Below are 21,103 nucleotides of genomic sequence, written 5' to 3' on the forward strand. Positions count from 1 at the left end.
GGCCTCCCAGAAAAGATACCCGAGAGTGCGTTGGTCAGGCGCATAGTAGGGAGAGGTTGATGGACCTGTCAGTGCATAGAGCCTGACGGCCACGATGAGCGTGAATAAGACGGCCACTTCAACGTTGGTGGACTTTGGTCCCGCAGTGGACTCATTGACGACTCCGGCTCTACTTGGTAGGAGTTAAGTTGATTTTCTTGCAGGTATATACAGTAACTACACAACTTGTCGCTGGCAAGTGTCGGGAGCAATTAAACCGGCTCACAAGCGATCCGTCGGCACTGCACAGCATTGCACCGCCACGCATGCATCACGACTCACTTGCTTGACCGAATGTTCCACCAAAGTCAAGGTAGTGGTGCCGCCACGGGAGACTTTTCGCCCCGCGGTTCGCTCGAACCAAGCAACGCGTTTGACATGGTTGTTTAAACGCGGACGTATCGTTGAAGAGCAGCCAGCGGTTGCGCCGCGATTTCGCGATGGATTCCCGCACTGGTGTTGCTAACTGCGCGCAATACGATAGAGCGCACCATGGGGGCTCGCTGATGACTCCGCGACTGGTAGGGGGCTCTACAGTCGTCAAAGACCGGGCCGTGCCGCCCCGCTTTTCCGATGCTCGCGCGCAGTGGAGCAAGACGGGGCTCCATCGATCGCGAACGTGGGACTCCGTAAGGTCAACAGGTTGATGCGAGTGGCAGAAAGGATGTGCAGTTAGTCAACAACCGCGCTGCCCGTGCGGCGCGGGCCAAATGGCATCGGAAGTTGACCAAGCTGTTTGCAGGCGTGATGGTGACCCGCGCTCGCTATTGAGGCGGTTGAGCCCGATGGTTGAGCCGAGCACTGGCTGGTTTCGGGACATGCAGCCCGACCTCCGCATCTTTCATCCCAACAGCGGGAGTCACCAGGTGGGGCAAACGCTCAGGTCAGCTCAGCATGTATGCTGTAGAGAGCGCGTGCGCGAAAGTCCCCAGCTGGAGCGGCCAGATGCCGCGACGCAGGCGGCCAAGCAGCTCTGTAAATTTTCAGGCGGACACTCTTACAGATTCATCTTTTAACCGTGAAAACCTCACGCTTTGCCGCTGGTCGTCCGTCGGCCCGCTACTGCCCTCGGAGATCCCACCTCCAACACTCCAGGCTTGGCTCTATGGGCATTCCTCGCCGTTTTGACCGTTAGCACAGGTCAGGCGGGTTCGATACTGCTCCGTGCAAAAAAGGCAATTTCCACTTCAGCGCGCGTGATGGCAGTGTGATGGCCGTAGGATACGGGCGCAGTTCCGCCGTTTAGCCTCGAACTATCATCAAGCTTGGAACACTGTTAGAGTTTACGTTGTATTCTCACTTGTGCTGGAGGATTTCCCTGTCGTCCAGCATTTTCGTGGAGTTGCCGCTTGTCCTCGCTTTGCGCGCCGTCCGTTTCAAACGTTGCACTCGATTGACACGCTCGGTGCTGTAAGATCAGATGGCACCGCGCCATCTTGTTTTCTGGCATGTCTCGCTCGTCTCTGAGCGCCCGGTTCACGCGGCCCCGCTGGTGCACGGAGCAGTGGATCAACGGCTCCGGCGTTACGAATGCTGGATTTTGCTCCGGCCCCCGAGCAAACGAAGCAAACGAAGCTCCTCCTCTCTCCCCCCTCAACGCTTTTTGGTGGCGCGGGGCTAACGAAAAACCCGTCTCGCGGCAAATTCACACGAACACATCGTCCGACGCGGCGGGTCGGAGCAAACTCATAGACAGTGCAACCAGCTCGACTTGCTGTCTGCAGAGGCGCCAGCCGGCGCGCACAAGTCAGTCACGCACGCGGGCCGCGCGGCCCGGCGCTATCGGCAGTGATAGTATCACGGCTGTCGGCGTTTGTGCCAGCGGTGCAACCAGACACTCGACGGGGGAGGAGCGGCACCGAGCAGCTCATTCTCGAATTTGTCCTCTGGAGCGCCAACCAGCAGCTTCAGTTGTAGAGTCTCTGAATAAGCACCAGCACACTACCAGTCGCCGGCCAACGCCCACGCGACTACAGCAACCACACCGACACTTCTTTTTTTTTCATTTCTCGGTAGCAACCAGATCACCAGATCTACCTGTCTCGCGAAGACCCAGCACACATACGGCAGACAGACGCTCAACGAGTCAGTCTCGAACATTCCACTCAAGTTTTCGCCACATAAGTAGCAACAACAACCTGCGACCTCCATGTCTTTCGGAATGGCCGAGCAGCAGCACCACCGCTCCCAGGACTCCAAGTTCGACGTGAGCAAGAAGGACACCACTAGCAGCAACGACGACAAGGCCGCGTCCGAGAACGGCGATTACGATGACCTGCGGCTATCCACTTCGTCGATTATCGAGCTCGACCGGAAGGATCTCTTGATCGTCAAGGACGGCACGGTCCGCGTGGCCGAGTCTCTGGACCGGGAGCAGCAGCAGCTCGACGCCAACGGAGAAGTCGTCAAGGCCTCGGGCACCTGGACCAAGGCGGAGCACGAGCGCTTCCTTCGCGCAATGGAGACGTTCCCCAAGGGCCCATGGAAGGCCATCGCCGAGATGGTGGCGACCCGCACGGTGCGTCAAACGCAGACGCACGCCCAGAAGTACCGGGAGAAGCTCGCGCGCCGCATGCGCGGTCTCCGCAACCGGAACGGCACCCTTCAGACCCCGCCGATGGCCATGGTGCCCGGGATGGCCGGGTACCCTCATCATGCCGTCTCTCCTTACCACACGCGCGTGTACCAGCACCCGCCGCACCCCGGCGCCATGGGCTACACCTCGATGGGGACGTCCATGCCCGCTCACGTGATGACCCCGCCGATGACTTCCACGGCCGCCCCACCTATCCTCCTGGCTCGCGCCACCTCGCTGCCAGCGATCCCCAGCTCTTCGTTCCACCACCACCACACGTCTTACGTGTCTACCCCCATGCCGGCTTCGGTGTCCATGATGAGCTCGGAGTTCAGCCAGCTGAGCACGTCCGCGATCTCGAGTGCGTTCATCGAAAACCCCACCTACCCATCGTCGTGGCAACCGAACGAGGTTGAGGTCAAGCCTATCGTGCCGGACTTCGACGAGTCCATGGACTTCCTCATGGACGTGTACTCGTCCAACCCGAGCCAGATCAACACCTCTGTGCCGGCAGTATCATCCTCGATGACCGTCACGCCCACGGCGTGCATCCCCCGCACGCCGCATACGCCGACGCCGTCGTTGGTCGCCAAGGCGCTCAAGCGGCACCAGGGCTACGACGTCAAGCACTTCGCTTACGACGACAGCAGCATCAACTGAGGAGAGTAGGCGAAAGGCGTATTTGTACTTGAACCACATAATTTATTTGCGTTTGTCCTTCTAAACTTTCGCCTCCCGGGCCTGAAGTCTACTTGCTGCACCCATTTTGCCCTCGGTCGCCACAACTCGGGGCAGGGTCCACCACCAACTACTGAAATCATTGACGATGACGACGAGAACCTCGCGCCCTTTTTGCAGAACGCCACGTTGGCCTCATCAACTTTACGCTAAGTTGGACTTGACGTCTGCTACCTACCTACCTGCTTACCACTGGTAAGTTACCAGCACTGTACTGCAACTGCACTCTCATCGCTTTCGTGGCGTCGGTGGGCGACTGGAGCAAGGCACTTCACGACGCCGTCCAGCAGTCTAAGACAGACCTGAGGATCGTCATCGCTTGACTCAGTTCCAGGCCAGCGAGCTCAAATATTTCGCTGCCTCGTGGCGCTCTAGGGGCAAGTTGAAGAGGAACACGTTGCACGTTGTGTTTCGTACACCAAACGCAACTCAACGCGCAACGTAAGTCACTCCCATTAGCCACCCCACATTACCGCATCATAGACACACCACTCCGATCATGAGCTCTCCTGCTGCTGCTGCTGCCCCGCGCGCGCCGCAGCGCCTCACGCTGGAGGAGAAGGTCTGGATGGACCGGAGACGCAAAGACATCGAGTACTGCTCGGGCGTGGGCGGCGCCCTGGGGGCCGCAGTCACCGCTGGCATCACCGGTAGAGTGCAATGAATGTCACCATCATGTGTCATAACTCCTGCTCCTCCTCACGCTTGTGCGTCTGCTCTGCCAGCGCTGGGCCCGTTCCCGAGGCGCGTGCAGTTCTTCGCCATCGCAGGCGGCGTCCTCATTGGCGGCAGCGCAGGCTTCCTCTACGCGGACAGCAAGGCGCTCGAGCGCGTGCAGGACCTGAGCGCCAGCAGCACGCTGCGCAAGCAGTACCAGCAGATGTACGGGGCCGCAATTCCGTGGCTTTGGCTCGGGCAGAGGGTGTGTGAACTAATGGGTGGAGCTCTGTGTCTGTTGCAGTGAGATGGAGAAGAAGGCGGCCAAGGCGGCCAAGTGAATAGGCTGGGGGTGCTGCTGGGACTTGCACTGCAGTCAGCAGAGAGAGAAGAGACAACGCGACGTGATGCTCAAAAGCTGGCAAGTCCTATTATAAAAAGGGAAGACGCAATGTCTTCCATATGCACTGCAGACCTGTTCTGTCGTTCCTCCTGCCTCGTCGCTATAAGCCAGAGTCTACACTTCAACTTCAGTTTCTCTTTTTTCTTGGGTCGTCCACCTGCGCGTCGGTAGCCGGGGGGGTTTCTGGGTCGGAGCTTGCTTTTCCAGGGGCAACTGCACTCACTCTCGATGCTCTCGAGAGCCCCCTCCACTTACTGGTAGTTTGCGTGTTGTCTAAACCTGCTGCGAGTCCTTGATCGTCTGCTTGAAGGAGAACGGGTGGAACTTGTGGCCGTCAGCCTTGTAGAACTTGTTCTGGAACTCCACCCAGTGCAGACGCAGCGCGTGCAAGAAGCACTCCAGCACATCCATAGCCAGGATGACGCCGAACGTCGTCGCCGCGAACACCGCGAAACCGATGAAGATAGCGATGAACGAGTCGCTGTTGATGGTGGACAGCATCGTCTTCTCCCAGAACACGGTGGCTAGCTCTGAGTGAGCCAGACTCAGCGCCCACAGACGCAAGTACGACGCCGTGTTCGAGACCATACCCAGCACGAACTCGATGGTTTCGATACCCTGGTGAATGACCACTTCGCCAAATTCGAACTCCTCGCCATGACCACCGTGGCCACCGCCGCTCGAGTTGCCGTGGTGGTGCGACACCAAGCGCTCCTCAGCCTCGTCGTCGAAGTCCACGTGGTGGCTCACAGGCGGCGCCGTGCGGTCGTTCTGGATCTTCAAGTAGATGGGCTTGATCAGCAGCATCGCAGGCACAGACACAAATGCCATCATCAGGAGTGTCTGCTGGGTCTCGAGCTGGCCTTCGTACAGCGGGTCCACCACATTGCCTGGGGCCAGTGCAATGTTAATGAGCGTGTTCACAAGCGAAGGCGGACGGCAGCCAGTGTGCTCGCCGGCGTAGTTGTACGGACACACCTCGTGTTTCATGCGCTCAGTCCAGTCAATGCTCCACTTCATCACAATCAGCACGATCATGTAGCAGAAAAGCGAGACGGCGAACACAATCTGCGGCACGAACTCGAAGAAGAAGGTCGAGTAATCGCGGAAGTACAGGTTGTTCCAGCCCTTGAGAAGAATGCCAAACGTCATCTGGACAATGCCGAAAATCACCGAGATCTTCATCTTGAACGAGTTGAAGAATAACAGCTCGTTCGAAGACGTCTTCCAGATCGGGTCCAGTCCTACTGCGTACACGTTGTCACCGCCAGAGACGTCCGTCGCATTGACATACGTCGTCTTGCCGTCAATCAGATACTCAGCCACACATTTGGCCTCGCGATCGTGAGACTCGAGGCAGTCCGGGTACGCGAACTTGGAGCCGAAGAGATTCAGCGGCAGCGAGAAGAAATCGTTGTAGATGAGACCAGCGTACATGGCGAAGGCGCCCATCATAAACAGCATGTAACGTCCACCGTAAATCGACGCCGTCATTTCGCCCATGCTTCCTGGCTGCTCGAGGCGGCGCTCCGTCAGGATCAGATACAGACCAAAGAGCAGCACGCAGAGGCCGTGACCGATGTCGCCATACATGACACCGAAGAGAAATGGGAATGTCACGGTCGTAAAACTGACGGGTTCACTTCGCGGTAACGAGGGCAACCGTAGGTCTCCACGAAGGCCTGGAACGCGTCCGTGAACTTGTTCGTCTCGAAGTAAGTGGGTGGCACGGGCCACGGCTTGGCTACGGTGTCAACGAGCGACGGCATGGACTTGTCGTCAGCCGCCGTATGTGCTCGGGTGACGGCGCGACGCACGCTCGGCAGAGCCTCCTTAATCACCCAGCCCTCCGCGCGCAGCATGCCGCTCACGTCCGCACGGAACATGTTGAGCGCGTGGTACGTGGCCTTCTCCTGCAGCACCGACCACTTCCAGGACTCGAGCGTCTCTGCCAGGTCGCGGCACAGCAGCACGCAGCTCTCTCGGTTGCGGCGCAGGATGTGGCTGCTCTGGTTCAGCTCGCCGGCGTTGCTCTGGATCAGGTGCGCGATGGCCGCGCGGTCGTCCATGGGCGGCAGCGAGTACAGCCGCGCGTGGAAGGCGTCGCAGATCTTGCGCAGCTTGGTCTCGATGAACGTGGACTGGAAGAAGATGACGAAGGCGTGCTTGGTCACGGGCTGGCCGTTGGCCGGGTCCGCCAGCGGCTCCTCGATGGGCGAGAAGCGCGTGAAGCAGTTGCCGCGCGTGGTGCGGAAGATCATGCGCTCGAACTTGAGGCGCTCGTCCGCGGGCACCACGCCCGTCACGTTGCGGAAGCGCAGCGAGGACGCGTCCTCACCCGCTCCAATGCCAGGCGACGCGTCCACGAAGCTGTATCCTCCTGAGCGGGACGCCGTCCGCGACGTGCGGCGCGCCTGCACCTCCGGAACTACAAAATAAACTCAAGTTAGCTTTTCCTCGTCCTCAAATAAGAAAAAAAGTATTTTGAGGACGCACTCTCGATCTCGAAGAACTCGCCGGCGCGCGAGATGATCTCCTGCAGCTCCTTGCGCTCGTTGTACTCGCGCGTGAGCTTCTCGTGCATCGAGTTGAGCTGCAGCAGCTCCTGCTCCTTGTCCTCCAGCAGCCGCTCCAGCGTGTCCAGCGCGCGCGCCGCCGTGTCCTGCGAGCCGTAGCGGATGTCGGCCGAGCCCTGCAGGAACTGCTCGATGGAGCCGGCGGGCTTGGGCGCGATGCTGAACTTGGCCAGCTCCAGCTCGAAGTAGCGCAGCTTGCGCTCCATCTCGTCGCAGCGCTTCACGTAGTTGACGTAGCGCCGCTGGAACGGCGTGAGCTCTGGGTTCAGGTCCGTGAACTCCAGCACGCCCAGGTCGCCCAGCTTCTGCACGCAGTCGTGGGCCGCGTCCTCGTTCACGATGAGGGAGATGTACTCCATCTCGGCCGAGCGGAGCCACTTCATGGCGGGTGGGAGGCCTAACTAACTGCCGGAACTGGCTGGGGGGCGGAAGCGGAAGTGGCGACAGATGCGCGCCGCCTTTAGCTGTTTGAGGATCTATAAATACAGCAGCTCCTCAGGCGCGAGGAGGGGGGAAGTTAGGATAGGATCGGACTTAGGCGGGCAGAGGTACAGTGTGCCGAGGTTCTATAAATAAGATCGCGCGCGGCGTGGGATTCATATTTGAATTGCAGGGGGTGGGAAGTTGAAGTGGAGATGGCTACATTTATTTGACGCTTAGAGCCCCTTGAGCGTCCAGCGAGGGTGGCGAGGTGCTGCAGGATGGCCTGCACGTCGGTCTTGTCGTCCTTGTTCTTGTCGTGCGCGTCCGCGTCGTTGCTCTTGAACGCGTCGAGGATCTCGTTCCAACTCGCGATGGAGCGAGGGTCCTTGCACTCCTTGAGCACGCCGGCGAGCTCTTCGTGGGCGGTGGCGTTGAGGGAGAGCGGTGTGGTCGAGTTGCACTCGTTGCGCAGAGCTTCGCCGGCGGTGGCGTGACCGGCTGAAAATGTGATGGAGACGAAGGCAACGACGAGGTGCGTGAGTTGCATGCTGGCTGGGGGCTCCGTGGATGGAGACTGTCCATTGAAAAGTGACAGCGGTGGCCGTGAACGCTGGTGTGTTGTGTTTACCAGTTGATGAGGGCGAAGGAGCTGGTTTCGGGCTATTGTCAGCCCTACCATGGTGGGTCGTTCGAAGGTGTCGATTATCTGCCGATTCAGCGTGGAGACTGGGCTGACTTGGGCTTGCTGGAGAAAAAGAGCGTCCTCGAGGGGACTCGAACCCCCAATCCCCGCCTTCGGAGGGCGATGCCTTATCCATTAGGCCACGCGGACAGCACACGAGCACCAGTCAAGCTCGGCGAGAGGAGAGACATCAGCAAAAAAACAGGCGATCCGTGCGCGCCATTAATTCCGAGTCGGAATTTCCGACACCAACACAAGGGCCCAACTCTCAGACTCTCCGTTAGCCACTCCGTGGAGTGGTCCGCCCTGCCAATCCGCACCCCGGTGTAGGATAGTTGGGTGGGCTGGAGGCCCCAAGTGCCGAAAAATGCCCCATAGTGTAATGAGGGGTATCAGAACCCGGTCCCGAAATGGGTCGGATAGCCACAGGCATCCCCACCAGAGCAAGCCTCAAGCCTGGTGTGTGGGTTCTGGTGGCTTAAATCTCTCAGACTCTCCGTTCACAGATGCTAGGCTAGAGCTGTTCATTTCGTGGAGATTCCTGGTGGTAGAGGTATGGTCGACTCCCCGGATAGTTCCTCTAGTGTCGACTACTTCTTGTAAGAAAACGACAAGGCCAGCAACGAGCGTGGCAAAGTGGTTAGAGCTTCAGGTTGTCATTCGGGAGGTGGTCGAACCAGGAGGCTTTGTTATCAAATTGATGTTTCAAGCTGTAAAGACGAATAGTTTCAGAGCTTTGTGCATGCAACAGCCGACTTCAAATTAGAATGCAAAATAGTCTGAAAAATGGTATCACGACGCAAACGCAACGTTCTGGCCATTCGCGCAGCTTAGGCTAAATATGTACTTATGAAGTAGTGGGCGCCAGCGTGATACATTCTTCGTCGGTTAATAAACTCTTGAAACACCGCACATTCCCATCTGCCTTCACCTTGGAGGTATTACTGGTAAAATCGCTTGCACTTGTCAGTTCGTGCTCCCTACTTCCGCGGAAAGATGAGTTCGCTTCTTGCAGCACGACAGCATCGCGAAGCTGCCGTGGTTCCTGCATTGCCGAAGCGATGAAGAAGAGAGCTATCCAGATTGTCACGAAAATGCTCCGGTTAGCCATTCTTCTGGGGTAACGTAAGATCGAACCGAATACTGCTTGTTTGCAATCTTAAAACGTCGTGGACGTCGATTGTGAAATGAGAACACGCAGGGTGGATACACCACTTATTATGAGTTGCACCCTTCTCGGCACTTACAGCAACGAACAACATAGGCTTCGCCGGCTCGTATCAGGAGAATGCTAGAAAAGTACTTATTCTTCGAACCCTAGCAACTCAATAAGACAAACTAAGGGTTAGCTGTGTACTTATATGAAATATACGAACACCACTTCAACAAGCAAGATCGTTGTATTCTGCCCCGTTAAGCACGTCAACACCACTTCAACATGCAAGATCGTTGTATTCTGCCCCGTTAAGCACGTCAACACCACTTCAACATGCAAGATCGTTGTATTCTGCCCGCCCATTGCTGCCTTATTCCTTGAATCTACGATCTTCAGTACATATAACTAAAATATGTTTGACCAGCTTTCGTACGCTTAAACAGATTCATTATTGTTAAACGTTCCTGGTGCACTCCACATTACGAGACTGTTGCGGCCACTCATTGGCGTACATGAAGCTTCGCATCGGCGACGTTGCTTTTGGCCTATCGAGCAACTTACTGGTCAAAGACATCGACACTCCAGCATTGACCGTGCGCGCAACGCTGCTCTTGGTGGCCGTGGTGGTAGTTCGTTGTGCGCTCCTCTAGCCCCTCCTTGCTCCCGTCATTGGACGAGAGTGAACCAATCGACCCAGAGCCGTCAGCCACGCTGAGTTGACGAGTCTCCGAGCCAACGTCCATCGCACCACGTAGAGTTTCAGCCGTGGAGAAGTCAGCAGTGATGAAGCTGACGACGATGAGTCCGAAAGTGACGCCGAACGAAGTGCGCATGGTGTATTGTAGGATTTGGCGAACTTGAGTTCCTCGATGCAATTTGAAAAGTGGCAAGTGGTTTGTTGCGATAGGGAGTCCCCGGCATTTTATACCAGTTCGATCGCAGACAGAATCCACACAACATAGCTGGTGTTCTTGATAACTGTAGCTATAGAAGCATCGCTTGCTTGTGTAGTCCTCGTCGTACGAGGTAGTCGAACCTGAACTCACATCGCTCGATGATTTCGTCATACATGGGCCCCAGCATACGCAACACTTGGTACGCTTTCGTAGACCGCATCTTTTCTGAGGATATTAGTTCGTTTACTTCGCAATCCAAAGGTGTGCATGACAGAAGACAACGTGGGTAGTATCCAGTAACGGCGAGTTTTCCGTTGGGAAGTAATTCGAAGTGTAGTACCAAGCAATCCCCACAGTGTAATGTTCCTATCTTTTAAGTTAATAAAAGGCAAAGTTGTAGACAGCGTTGGCTTTCATGCCATGGAATTGGTTTTGCTGTTGCAAGGCGGTTGTGTCTGTCGAAGAAATGCAGATAGACCCAGAGCACAACATGAACGAAGAAACACACGCATGTAGTTTTTTTATTTATCGATTTTGTGCATTTACCTACTACCAATTGCACAGCCTACCAGGACGGCGTGGCCGCCGCCTCGCTGCCGCAGCCCTCGCCGCAGCCGACACCGCCCGAAGAAATGGGCGTGGGGGCCTTGCCACGCATCGCGGCGCGGAACAAGTCCGCCTTGTGCTGCTTGAAGAGCGTCTTGAGACCACCGCCGTTGAGGAAGGCTTCCTCGAGCTGCGTGAGCGAAAAAGCCACCTGGTGGTCCTTGACGCTCACCACGCGGTTGCGCAGGTCCACCGTCACCTCCTCGCCCTCGGCCGCCAACTCGTGGAACTTCTCGTCGGTCACGACAATGCCCAGTAGCGCGTTGTTGGGCTGGTTGCGTGCGTAGATGTAGGCGAACGACTTGGCAATCACCGCCTGCACGCCCACCGCCTTGAGGCAGATAGCGGCCTCCTCGCGAGACGAGCCGCTGCCGAAAGCCGTGCCGGCCACGATGATGTTGAAGCCGTCCTTGACCTTCTGCGGGAACTCGGGGCGCACGTAGGCGAACGACTTGGCCGCCAGCACGTCCAGCTCCGTCTCGCAGTCCTCGGGCCACAGCGGCGACGACTTGTTGAGACCCATGAACTGAGCCGGGATCACGGCGTCCGTGTCGATGTTGTCGCCGAACTTCTGCACCTTGCCGCTGAACTTGGGCGGCAGAGCGGCCTCCAGCTCAGCGACAGCGGCCTGCTCCTTGGCCTGCTGGACGCTCTCAGCGTCGTCAGCAGTGGCAAGCACGGGCTTCGGCTCCGATGCCGTGTACGACTTGGTGGCCTTGGCCGGCGACGGCGTCGAGGCGTCCGGCTCGACCCAGTTGCGGTAGCGGTCGAAGTCTTCCTTGTTGATCTTGTCCAGGTACGGCAGCGGGTCCACCACCTCCATGTCGAAGCTGGAGGCGGCCACAACGGCGGCCGAACTGAGGTTACCGATGGAGCCCTTGCCCATGCGGTTGCGGAAGTTGCGGTTCTGGCTGGACAGCCACACCTCGCCCTCGCCAGCGACATCGGCACCGATGCCGACGCAGAAGCTGCAGCTCGGCACACCGACCGTGAAGCCAGCCTCCTCGTAGATGCGGACCAGGCCCAGCTCCTTGAGGCGGTCGATGATCTCCAGACTGCCCGGGGTGACACGGCGCTGGCCGTTGGCCGACGGGCGCTTGCCCTCCAGCATGGCCTGCTGCAGCACCATGGCACCGAGGATCAGGTCCTCCTGCGTGGTGGTGCAGGCACCGATGAAGCAGCCGTCCAGCTTCATGCCGAGCTTCTCCTGCACGCTGACACAGTTGTCCGGGGACGGGTACAGCGCGATCAGCGGCTTGACGTCGGCCAGGTTAATGACGTGGTGAGCGGCGTAGTTGCAGCCCTCGTCGGGCTCGAAGAACAGTGCCTCGTCGAAGTGCGACTCGCGCGCCTCCAGCACGCGCTGCGTGATGGCGTCGGCCTGGAACACTCCGGCAATGCCGCCGAACTCGGTGCTCATGTTGGCCACGGCGAAGCGGGCATCGTCCGAGAGGTACTTGAGGCCGGAGCCGCCGTAGTACACGGCGCGCTCGAAGGCCACCGTATTGCGCTTGAGTTCGCCCAGGATGTGGAGGATCACGTCCTTGCCGCCAATGCCGAAGCTCGGGGCGCCCACGAACTCAATGAAGCAGACCTCGGGCACCTTGAACCACGTCTGGCCCGTGACCAGCGGCATGACGACGTCGCCGGCGCCCAGGCCGGCGGCGAACGAGCCCATGCCTCCGGCACTGCACGTATTGTCGGCACCAATGACGATCTGGCCGGGCTGCGCGCGCTTGCGGGCGAACTCGGTGTGCATGATGGTGGTGTTGGCCGGCTGGAAGTCCGTGAGCCCGTGGGTCTTGGCGAAGTTGGTGGACATGTTGATCAGCGCCTTCTGCTTGGGCAGGTGGTTCACGCGCGGGTCCACGGTGTGGTCCAGCGCCAGCCAGAAGCGGTCGGGGCGGTGCAGCGGCGGCCGTCCGATGGCCGCGTGCATGGTGTCCATGGCCTGGAACGTGAGCTCGCTGGCGATGGTCCAGTCCGCCTTGACGCACAGCACGTCGCCCACGCGCACGAAGGGCTGCGACAGGCCCACGGCGTGATGGCACAGGATCTTCTCGATCACGTTCATGGGGGGCGCGTCGGCGGCCATGGCGTCCAGTTCTGGTCTCTTGAGGCTGCTGCGAGTCCGGTGGTGCGTCTCGAAATGCCCCTGCGCCTGAGGAGCTCAACGTGGGGTGCGCAACCTCTGGAGTTCGATACTGGAGGGACACGATCCGTTTTCACAGGGGTTTGCGCATACAGAAGTAGCCATTTCTTTGGCGTGTTCAACTCGCATGATCTGGCCGGCTGCCTTGGCTTCGGCGATTCTTGTGGACGAGCAGCACCAGCTCGGAGCAGATTGAGGCCCGGGTGGCGACACTTACTCCAGCACGCATTCAAAAGCTTTTATTAGTGAACCAGGGCTTGGTCGCAGCAGGTTGCAGTCAAAACGACAACCGCCAAGGTGTTCGCGCAAACGCTCGAGCTCCGAGACTTACTCACTGCAACTATGTAACCGGAACGATGCTGGTGCTTTGATTACTCTGAGTTTCGTCGTTTTCGTGCAACATAATATGTTATTCATGCGAGGATTGTCTCCAGCGATGGGTTTCTACGGCACTGAGTCGGCGGCGTAGGCGAGTCCGAGGTCGTGGCGAACCTGGTCCATGATCTTCATGATGCCCAGCGACTCGGCGTGAGGGTACTCGCTCGTCTCGATGCGGTTGCTCTGGATGGCCTCCGTGACGGCCTGTGCTTCGTAGAGGAAGCCCGAGTGGTGGTCAGTGGGTGTCGGCCACGGGAAGCGCGACGTTTTCTCCTTCTCTTGGCCGTTCTCGTCGTACGTGACGACCGAGATCTCCATTGTCGCGTGGGCTGGCGGGTGGATGAAGATCCGTCCCTTACTCCCGGTGATGGTCACGGTCTCACTTATCCGCGCGAGCGTCGAGTACTCCACTGTCGCGAAGCGCTGGCCGCTGTATTCGAGCGTGATGGAGTTGTACACGTCCACGCCCTCGTCGCTGAGCTTTCCAGCCGACGTCACCTTCTCAGGCTCGAACCCGAACACCATCGTCGCAGACGCCAGGACGTAGATGCCGATATCCAGCAACCCACCGCCGCCCAGCTCCTTCTTCCAAATGCGGTCGTTGTCCTCTTTGAATGGGACACCGAAGGCTGAGTGGACGTGGTGCACGTCGCCGATTTCGCCTTCGTCGATGAGTTGACGAACGAACCGGATTGCGGGGAAGAAGCGGGCCCACATGCCCTCCATGAAGAAAAGTTTCTTCTGCTGCGCCAGCTTGATGACCGCTTCAGCCTCCTTCGCGTTCATGGCCATCGGCTTCTCCACCAGCACGTGTTTGCCGTGATTCAAGGCCATCAGCGCAAGATCGCAATGGCTCGGGTGGATCGTGCCGATGTACACCACATCTACGTCCGCGTTGGAACACAGTGCCTCGTACGAGTCGTATGCATGGGGAATACCTGCATGTGACGGCATCAGTTTAGTGCTCGACAATTCACCGAAATGGCCACAATTCGGACTCGTACCATGCTTTTTGGCGAATTCCTCGGCCTTATCGAGCGAACGAGCGGCGCAAGCGTGGAAGATGGCTGTCTCCAAGGGCTTCACGTTGCTGGCGAAGGTGTGGGAGATACGACCGCAGCCGAGAATGCCCCAGCGCAGAGAGGTTTTGTCAATGGAACTCATGGTCTCAAATTGTGCCTAGTGCGACGAAAACAAGAATGACGTGACGAAGAGTTCTCTCCGCTCTGACTGCACACGTATTGGTTGTGGTTGAAGTTTAGAGCTACGTGCACTGCTGACTGACTGGTGTATCTAGCAGGAATCGGCCGGGTACGCCAGGCCAATGTCCTTGCGGATTTTGTCCATGATGGTCATGATGCCCAAAGATTCGTCCAGCGAGTATTCGTCGGCTTCAAGCTGCTTGGCATGGATGGCCTTTGTCACAGCTTCGCCCTCGTGCAAGAACCTGGAGTAGCCGGCGTCTGGGTTCGGCCATGGGAACGTTTTCGTTGTCGATTCCTCCTTGCCTGGCCCAACACTGCGAATGACCGAGACTTCCGTTGCAAGGTGAGCAGGTGTGTGAATGTGGATGCGGCCGTTAGTGCCCGAAATTGTGACGGTCTCACTTAGCTGCACGAGGATCGAGTACTCGATCGTGGCGAAGTGCTGGTCGCTGTACTGCAGCGTCACCGAGTTATGGGTGTCGACCCCGCCGTCGTTAAGCGTACCTGCGGACGTCACCTTCGCCGGCTTCGTGCCGAACACCATTGTCACGAAGGCGAGAGGGTAGATGCCGATGTCGAGCAACCCTCCTCCGCCCAGTTCATTTTTCCACAACCGCGCTTCATCCTTGGGAAATGGGTAGCCAATTTCAGCGTGAACATGGCGCACTTCGCCGATCTCGTTGTCAGCGATCAGCTTGCGCACGAAGCGAACGCTGGGGAAGAACCGCGTCCACATCCCCTCCATGAGGAAGAGCTTCTTCTCTCTTGCCAGTGCAATCAGCGACGCAGACTGTTTCGAGTTCATGGCCATAGGTTTCTCTACCAAGACATGCTTGCCATGATTTAGAGCCAATGTGGCGTGCTCACAGTGCCACGGATGGAGAGTGCCGATGTACACGACGTCAACCTCCGGGTCGAAGCAAAGAGCTTCGTACGAGTCGTAGGCGCGAGCAACTCCTGTTTGTAGCAGACGATTGTACCGTCAGCATGGCTTCAAACCATCGGACCAACCGAATGCACGCACCGTGGGCACTAGCGAACTGTTGCGCGTTTTCCAGCGACCTGGCCGCGCAGGCCTGGAATGTCACGTTTTCCAGAGTCTTGATGGCACCGGCGAAGGCATGCGAGATGCGGCCGCAGCCGAGAAAGCCCCACCGAAGCGAGGGCGTGTCCGTCATGATTGTCAAGGGCACGCAGTAATTAGCAGGACGGGTCAATCGCGCGAATGGAGGACGTGGAGTTATGGCGGCGTCCCGGGGGTGTAAGCAAGTGGCAAGTTCACAACAAATGGTTTGATTCGTGGTTGAAGTGATCGTGGATCGGCTGAATCAGTCTGACAAATCCTTGACCTGCGTGCTTTCACGCGAGCTTGAGCTACCTTGTGAGCAGCACGCAGTATTCTCCACACTACAATGATGACCAAGTAGACCCCATTTTACAGTTTTGTACGTGCATGTCCGTCCGGAAGTGTCCATATCATTGTGGGTTTACGAAGTCCGCAGGGCCCATAAACGAACCACAGATCTGATTAACCTCCTTCGCTGCCGGCAACCTCGCACAAGAACTTTCCAATTGCATTGCACGACTCAGACCTCTGGCATGAGATGATCCTAAGTCAGCCAGCATCAATGATGCGTGGGTGCTGCCGTTTGACTCGGAACTTGGACCTGAAGCTCAACATTCTATCTGTCACGTCCGCAGTTACCTACAAATTTCCAGTAAATCGCTCTTTGTCCGTATTAACAAATAATCGAGCGATTGACGATTCTGAGTTGTCCAGTTCCAGTTTTTCAGCGTAGCGCACACGTCACATTACGACAGCAAAATGACTGCTCCTCTTCGCTGGGGCTTCCTGGGCTGCGGCCGCATCTCGTCGGACTTCGTGAGCGCCATGAAGTCCCTGGACAACGTCGCGTTCCAGGCCTGCGCCGCGCGCTCGCTCGCCAGCGCCCAAGCCTTCGCCAAGGAGCACGGTATCCGCTAAGCACACCCAAAAAAAACCCTCAAACTATTTTGAGATGAGGACGCAAATGTACTCAAACTATTTCCGATCATTATTTGCCCTAGGCATCGCCAAGGCCTACGACACGTACGAAGCTCTGGTCGCGGACGCCGAGGTGGACGTCGTGTACATCGGGACGCTCCACCCGTGGCACTACGAGCACACGGTGCTGGCCCTGAACCACGGCAAGCATGTTCTGGTGGAAAAGCCCATGGCCATGAACGTGACCCAAGCCTCGGCCGCCATTGCTCTCGCCAGAGAGAAGAAGCTCTTCCTCATGGAAGGCATGTGGACCAGGTTCTTCCCGGCCATCCGCCACGTGCGCCAACTGCTGGCGGACAAGGAGATCGGAGACGTGCACCACGTGCACGCGGCCTTCGGCTGCCAGTTCGACGCCGACAACGCCCGCATGTGGCACAACGAGCTGGGCGGCGGCGGCCTCCTGGACATCGGTATCTACCCATTGGCCTTCACCACGATGGTGTTCGGAGCCAAGCCCGAGAAGGTCACGTCGGCCGGCAAGCTGAACGACGGCGGGGTGGACATCTACAACTCGGTCACTCTGGAGTTCAGCGACTCGCGCTTCGCCACCATCGAGTACACGATGCTCGCCACGATGGACGAGACCGTGACCATTATCGGCAGCAAGGGACGCATTCACCTCCCGGCACCGGCCCATACGGCGACGGAGGTGAGGGTGGTCAAGTACCTGGAGGACGGCTCGCAGAAGGAGGCCAAGTCGCTCTTCCCGTGGCCGACGCCGGCCCCCGGTGCCACCTTCAACTACGGCGGCTCGGAGGGCTTCCGCTACGAGGCGGAGGCCGTGACCAAGGCCATCCAGAGCAAGCAGCTCGAGATCAACGAGTACCCGCTGGACGAATCGCTTCAGATCATGACCATCATGGACAAGATTCGCAAGGATATGGGACTCGTCTACCCCGCGGACTCCAACTAGGTTCGGCTTTGTTGCTCTCAGTGCGTCGGCGGCGTTATTCTGTAGCGCAGCAAATGCGTGGCATGTTTGAAGCTTGGTTCGATCTCGCTAAGCTTTGTTGATCATCTAAGCAATTCGAATAACGAATGGACTTCATTGATCCGTGCGGTCGGCAGAATCGCGTTTGCTCGTAATCTTACCTAAGGTTTTGAAGCGAGAGCACCTAAAAGTTGAAGGCTTCAACCACGAATCAAAGACACCATTTCTTATGGCCACAAGGAGCACGTGCTGTCAGAAGCGCCCCCGGGTTTGTGGGCATCAAACGCGTCTTGCGAACCGAGATCACTTTCGTTTTTTCGTTCTGGACGACAAGATGGATGCTGATTCGCAAACACCACTTCGTTGGGGGTTCATCGGTTGTGGCAATATTGCCAACGACTTCGTCAATGCCATGAAAGGCATGGAGAGCGGGAAGATACTCCTGTCAGCTTGTGCGGGTCGGTCGCTCGACACCGCTGAAAAGTTTGCTGCGCAGCACGGTACGCTTAGTGTTAACGAAGCAATTCTTCTTCTTCTTGGTAGTAGAGTGTTTACTCGTCGTTTTGTAGGCTTTGCTCGTGCGTACGGGTCCTACGAGGACCTGTGCGCCGATCCGGAGGTGGATGTGGTGTACGTCGCCACGATCCACATCGTGCACTTTGACCACATCACGCTCGCGTTGAATCACGGCAAGCACGTTCTGGTCGAAAAACCCATGACGATGAATGCTAAGCAGACGGCCTCAGTGGTTGAGCTGGCCAAGACCAAGAAACTGTTCCTCATGGAAGGTAGAATATGCCACATTTTTGCCTTGGCGATAATAATTGCTCAATCACTTCGTTATTTCTTCAGGGGTCTGGACGCGCTTCTTCCCCGCCATTAAGTTCGTGCGCCAACTTCTTGCGGAAGGACACATTGGTGATGTCCACCACGTGCACGGAGATATCGGCGTCGTCTTCGTGAATGCCCAAACCGAAGCAAACTTCCGCAGTTCTTCGGGCGATGGAACGCATCGGAATTTACCCGCTGTCGTTCGTGACGATGGTCTTCGGTACCAAACCGCTGAAAGTTTCTGCTGTCGGCAAAGTTAGCTCGGGGGGGGCCGATGTGTATGGCTCAGCGACGCTCGAGTACAGCGAGAACCGGTTTGGCACCATCAACTTCACTGCTCTCGCCGAACTGGGCAACAGCGTCACGATCACGGGCAGCAGAGGTCGAATTCGTATCCCGTCGCCAGCCCACAGCGCCACCGAGGTCACAGTCACGCGGTTCCTCGAAGACGGCTCACAACAAGAGACGACGACGAAATTCCCCCGGCTAGAATCTTCGCCCAGTGCTGCGACCCCATTCAAGTACCCAGGATCGGAAGCTCTCGTCTACGAAGCGAAAGCAGTCACCGAGGTCATTCGTGCTGGTCAATTGCAATGCGAAGAGTACCCGCTCGAGGAATCGCTGGCCATCGCAAAGATCATGGACGAAATCCGACAGGCTGTCGGGGTTGTCTATGCAGCGGATAGCGGGCTTTAACTTCCGCTGGTCGAATTTCAGTGGTGCGTTGGGCCCCCATCGAACACAAGACTAATGGGTGGTACAGCGATAACGACCAGTCTGCTTTTGTTATCAAGTGACTCCGTTCAGTCCTAAGCCATTCGCCGGCTATGAATACGATTAGGGAATGGTCATAGCGGTTGCGTGTCCTCCTTTCATGCCTGGCCCACCGCCTTGGACAGCCCCTAGTCACCAACTTGAAACAGCTAGACTGATGAGTGAGCGAGTCGACGCAACTCGAAGCAGGGTTGTATTGCCGGCGCGACTGCCAGTTCCACCGTCCGTAACTCGCACTGACACCGGCTTAAGTTTGCCTACGAGAGCATCGCTCCCTCGAGTTTCGAGCATCGCCAGCAGCTCCGGAGCGCCGACGATAACAACGAGTCGTGATTCCTCCGACGTCGCTGCTCAAGTTGCTGGCAATGCGACGGAGAAGACCGACACCAAGAGCAAAAATGCCAGCTCGCACGTCACTGACGAGGATACCACAAGTTCATTCTGGAGTCGCTGCTTCGAGTGGCGAGGGCCTGCGCTGAAGTATCAGGGACGGTACTCGATCGACAAGCTGCTAGCCTTCGAGGATTATCAGCGTGTCGTGAGCCCACTACGCGTACTCGGAGTTCTCCTGCTGACGCCGATGCCCAGTCTCGCAGTTGTGGTGCTGCTCGCTGGTATCCCCTCGAAAGCCCGTTGCTAAGTGTGGAGAAGAACGCGACGTACTTCGTGCAGTCATTTCTCGCCAACGCAGCGATGATTTTCAGTTTGCTGCTCTTCGTTCGGTGCTCGCTTGGACTGCCATCGAAACTTTACTCTCACTCGGAAGCAGCGCTCGTGTCGGTGCTTACGGCGACGTGCAACGAGCTCGTGATGCTAGGAGTTGCCAAGTTGTGGAGGTTCCCAGTGCCACTCGACCCATTCGTGCGATTCCCGACCCTGGTAGCGCTATTTGTGCTCTACCAGAAGCTCATCGTCGGCTCACGACTTCGCCATCACCGCCAACAATTGCTTCGACTTCTGCCACTGTTGTGTTTCGAGTGCTCTGTTCTCGTCATGTTCCACGTCCTGTCTGTTGTGTTCGTGAAATCCCCGAGCTCCGTGCAGGCGGGGCTGACAGCAGCATTCCCAGTACTATTCGCGCTGATAAAGCGGATGATCTGGTGCATATCCAATCCGCTGCAGGACATGAGTACGGACGTAACGCTCTGTGTCGTCGTGATTTTTGGCTCGCTTCTTCGGATGATCTGTCTGCAGAGTGTGCACTCACTAGAAGTGGCCGTTTTGTTGGTTTTTCTGGACGCTGTCCATGGACTAATCGAGACGTGGCTGTACCTGGGGCACAAATTCATCGTCGACGGACGCCAGACAACTCGAACTGCCGTGAAAATCGTTGAAGGCGCACTATTTCCTGGCGCTATGGTCTCAAATGACGTTCTGGGAATAGCAAAACTTCTCCCAAAGACGTTCGCCTTCCTCGGGGATGCACTGAAAGGCGTATCGGTTCCCGTCGAGAGGCCCGAGCGCCAACTGAAAACGTCTCGACCGGGTTCGAAGAAACTGACGAAGTCGAGTCTACAGAAGATGAACAGCGAATTTTGTAAAAGGTTTAGTGGCAGTATCGTAGCCATGGATGCGGAGCCCTTTGCTCAACTGGGTCTCGCGACAGCTCCCATCTCGGAGGCGTACATCCTTCCTTTGGTCTGCATCGACGACGTGGATATCCCCCATCGAAAAAACGCCAAATTGTTATCGCAGGCGTTGCAGCTCCTGTTTGCTTCGGAGATGCTGATTTTTGCGGAATACTTTGAGCTAGCGGGTGCCATCGTGTACAGTTTGTATTCACTCGCACTCTACCACATGCCATACGCCAACTACAACTTCATCTTCATCGGAGTCTCTGCCTTTGGTTTTCTTTCGGCACAAACGGTCTGCGCCGTCCGCGTGTTCGAAGCTGCTTTTCGCTTTGCGCTCGTGGCATAAAACGCGCGTCGTCTGACCTACCACGCGTACCAGCGCCTACAAGGCAAACCGCTGTTGCCGTCTCTTAAATCATTCCAAACAGTTACATCGGGTAATTTGAGGGTCATTCAGCATCGT

The 21,103-nt window shown here is 57.3% G+C and overlaps 10 protein-coding genes across 10 annotated transcripts; 4 read left to right on the top strand and 6 right to left on the bottom strand.

The window, feature by feature from the left end:
- Nucleotides 1–2,188: 2,188 nt before the first annotated feature.
- IUM83_19725 (myb domain-contaning protein) lies at nucleotides 2,189–3,274 on the top strand (the record flags this gene model as incomplete). Its single annotated transcript, XM_067944789.1, has 1 exon — nucleotides 2,189–3,274. One exon carries the CDS (start codon nucleotides 2,189–2,191, stop codon nucleotides 3,272–3,274), a length of 1,086 nt encoding a protein of 361 aa, XP_067786712.1.
- A 577-nt stretch (nucleotides 3,275–3,851) lies between these two features.
- IUM83_19726 (uncharacterized protein) lies at nucleotides 3,852–4,350 on the top strand (the record flags this gene model as incomplete). The annotated part of the gene is made up of 3 exons (XM_067944790.1): nucleotides 3,852–4,002; nucleotides 4,078–4,234; nucleotides 4,314–4,350. 3 exons carry the CDS (start codon nucleotides 3,852–3,854, stop codon nucleotides 4,348–4,350), a joined length of 345 nt encoding a protein of 114 aa, XP_067786715.1.
- Nucleotides 4,351–4,685: 335 nt separating this feature from the next.
- Nucleotides 4,686–6,005, bottom strand: IUM83_19727 (proton pump, proton transport; the record flags this gene model as incomplete). Its single annotated transcript, XM_067944791.1, has 1 exon — nucleotides 4,686–6,005. The coding sequence occupies one exon, from the start codon at nucleotides 6,003–6,005 to the stop codon at nucleotides 4,686–4,688; it is 1,320 nt and encodes a 439-aa protein (XP_067786714.1).
- A 23-nt stretch (nucleotides 6,006–6,028) lies between these two features.
- On the bottom strand, nucleotides 6,029–7,371 carry IUM83_19728 (proton pump, proton transport; the record flags this gene model as incomplete). Its single annotated transcript, XM_067944792.1, has 2 exons — nucleotides 6,029–6,840; nucleotides 6,909–7,371. 2 exons carry the CDS (start codon nucleotides 7,369–7,371, stop codon nucleotides 6,029–6,031), a joined length of 1,275 nt encoding a protein of 424 aa, XP_067786717.1.
- An 18-nt stretch (nucleotides 7,372–7,389) lies between these two features.
- Nucleotides 7,390–7,958, bottom strand: IUM83_19729 (uncharacterized protein; the record flags this gene model as incomplete). The annotated part of the gene is made up of 2 exons (XM_067944793.1): nucleotides 7,390–7,464; nucleotides 7,632–7,958. 2 exons carry the CDS (start codon nucleotides 7,956–7,958, stop codon nucleotides 7,390–7,392), a joined length of 402 nt encoding a protein of 133 aa, XP_067786716.1.
- A 2,752-nt stretch (nucleotides 7,959–10,710) lies between these two features.
- Nucleotides 10,711–12,846, bottom strand: IUM83_19730 (putative aconitate hydratase; the record flags this gene model as incomplete). The annotated part of the gene is made up of 1 exon (XM_067944794.1): nucleotides 10,711–12,846. The coding sequence occupies one exon, from the start codon at nucleotides 12,844–12,846 to the stop codon at nucleotides 10,711–10,713; it is 2,136 nt and encodes a 711-aa protein (XP_067786731.1).
- A 501-nt stretch (nucleotides 12,847–13,347) lies between these two features.
- On the bottom strand, nucleotides 13,348–14,445 carry IUM83_19731 (putative trans-1,2-dihydrobenzene-1,2-diol dehydrogenase; the record flags this gene model as incomplete). The annotated part of the gene is made up of 2 exons (XM_067944795.1): nucleotides 13,348–14,219; nucleotides 14,286–14,445. 2 exons carry the CDS (start codon nucleotides 14,443–14,445, stop codon nucleotides 13,348–13,350), a joined length of 1,032 nt encoding a protein of 343 aa, XP_067786732.1.
- Nucleotides 14,446–14,574: 129 nt separating this feature from the next.
- IUM83_19732 (Dimeric dihydrodiol dehydrogenase) lies at nucleotides 14,575–15,664 on the bottom strand (the record flags this gene model as incomplete). Its single annotated transcript, XM_067944796.1, has 2 exons — nucleotides 14,575–15,443; nucleotides 15,511–15,664. The coding sequence occupies 2 exons, from the start codon at nucleotides 15,662–15,664 to the stop codon at nucleotides 14,575–14,577; spliced, it is 1,023 nt and encodes a 340-aa protein (XP_067786729.1).
- A 647-nt stretch (nucleotides 15,665–16,311) lies between these two features.
- IUM83_19733 (Dimeric dihydrodiol dehydrogenase) lies at nucleotides 16,312–17,443 on the top strand (the record flags this gene model as incomplete). The annotated part of the gene is made up of 2 exons (XM_067944797.1): nucleotides 16,312–16,459; nucleotides 16,554–17,443. 2 exons carry the CDS (start codon nucleotides 16,312–16,314, stop codon nucleotides 17,441–17,443), a joined length of 1,038 nt encoding a protein of 345 aa, XP_067786730.1.
- Nucleotides 17,444–17,795: 352 nt separating this feature from the next.
- On the top strand, nucleotides 17,796–18,988 carry IUM83_19734 (Dimeric dihydrodiol dehydrogenase; the record flags this gene model as incomplete). Its single annotated transcript, XM_067944798.1, has 4 exons — nucleotides 17,796–17,961; nucleotides 18,031–18,249; nucleotides 18,314–18,505; nucleotides 18,582–18,988. 4 exons carry the CDS (start codon nucleotides 17,796–17,798, stop codon nucleotides 18,986–18,988), a joined length of 984 nt encoding a protein of 327 aa, XP_067786728.1.
- Nucleotides 18,989–21,103: the final 2,115 nt, after the last annotated feature.

The sequence above is a fragment of the Phytophthora cinnamomi genome (genome assembly GCF_018691715.1).
Source record: "Phytophthora cinnamomi strain GKB4 chromosome Unknown Contig66, whole genome shotgun sequence".
Lineage (NCBI taxonomy): Eukaryota > Oomycota > Peronosporomycetes > Peronosporales > Peronosporaceae > Phytophthora > Phytophthora cinnamomi.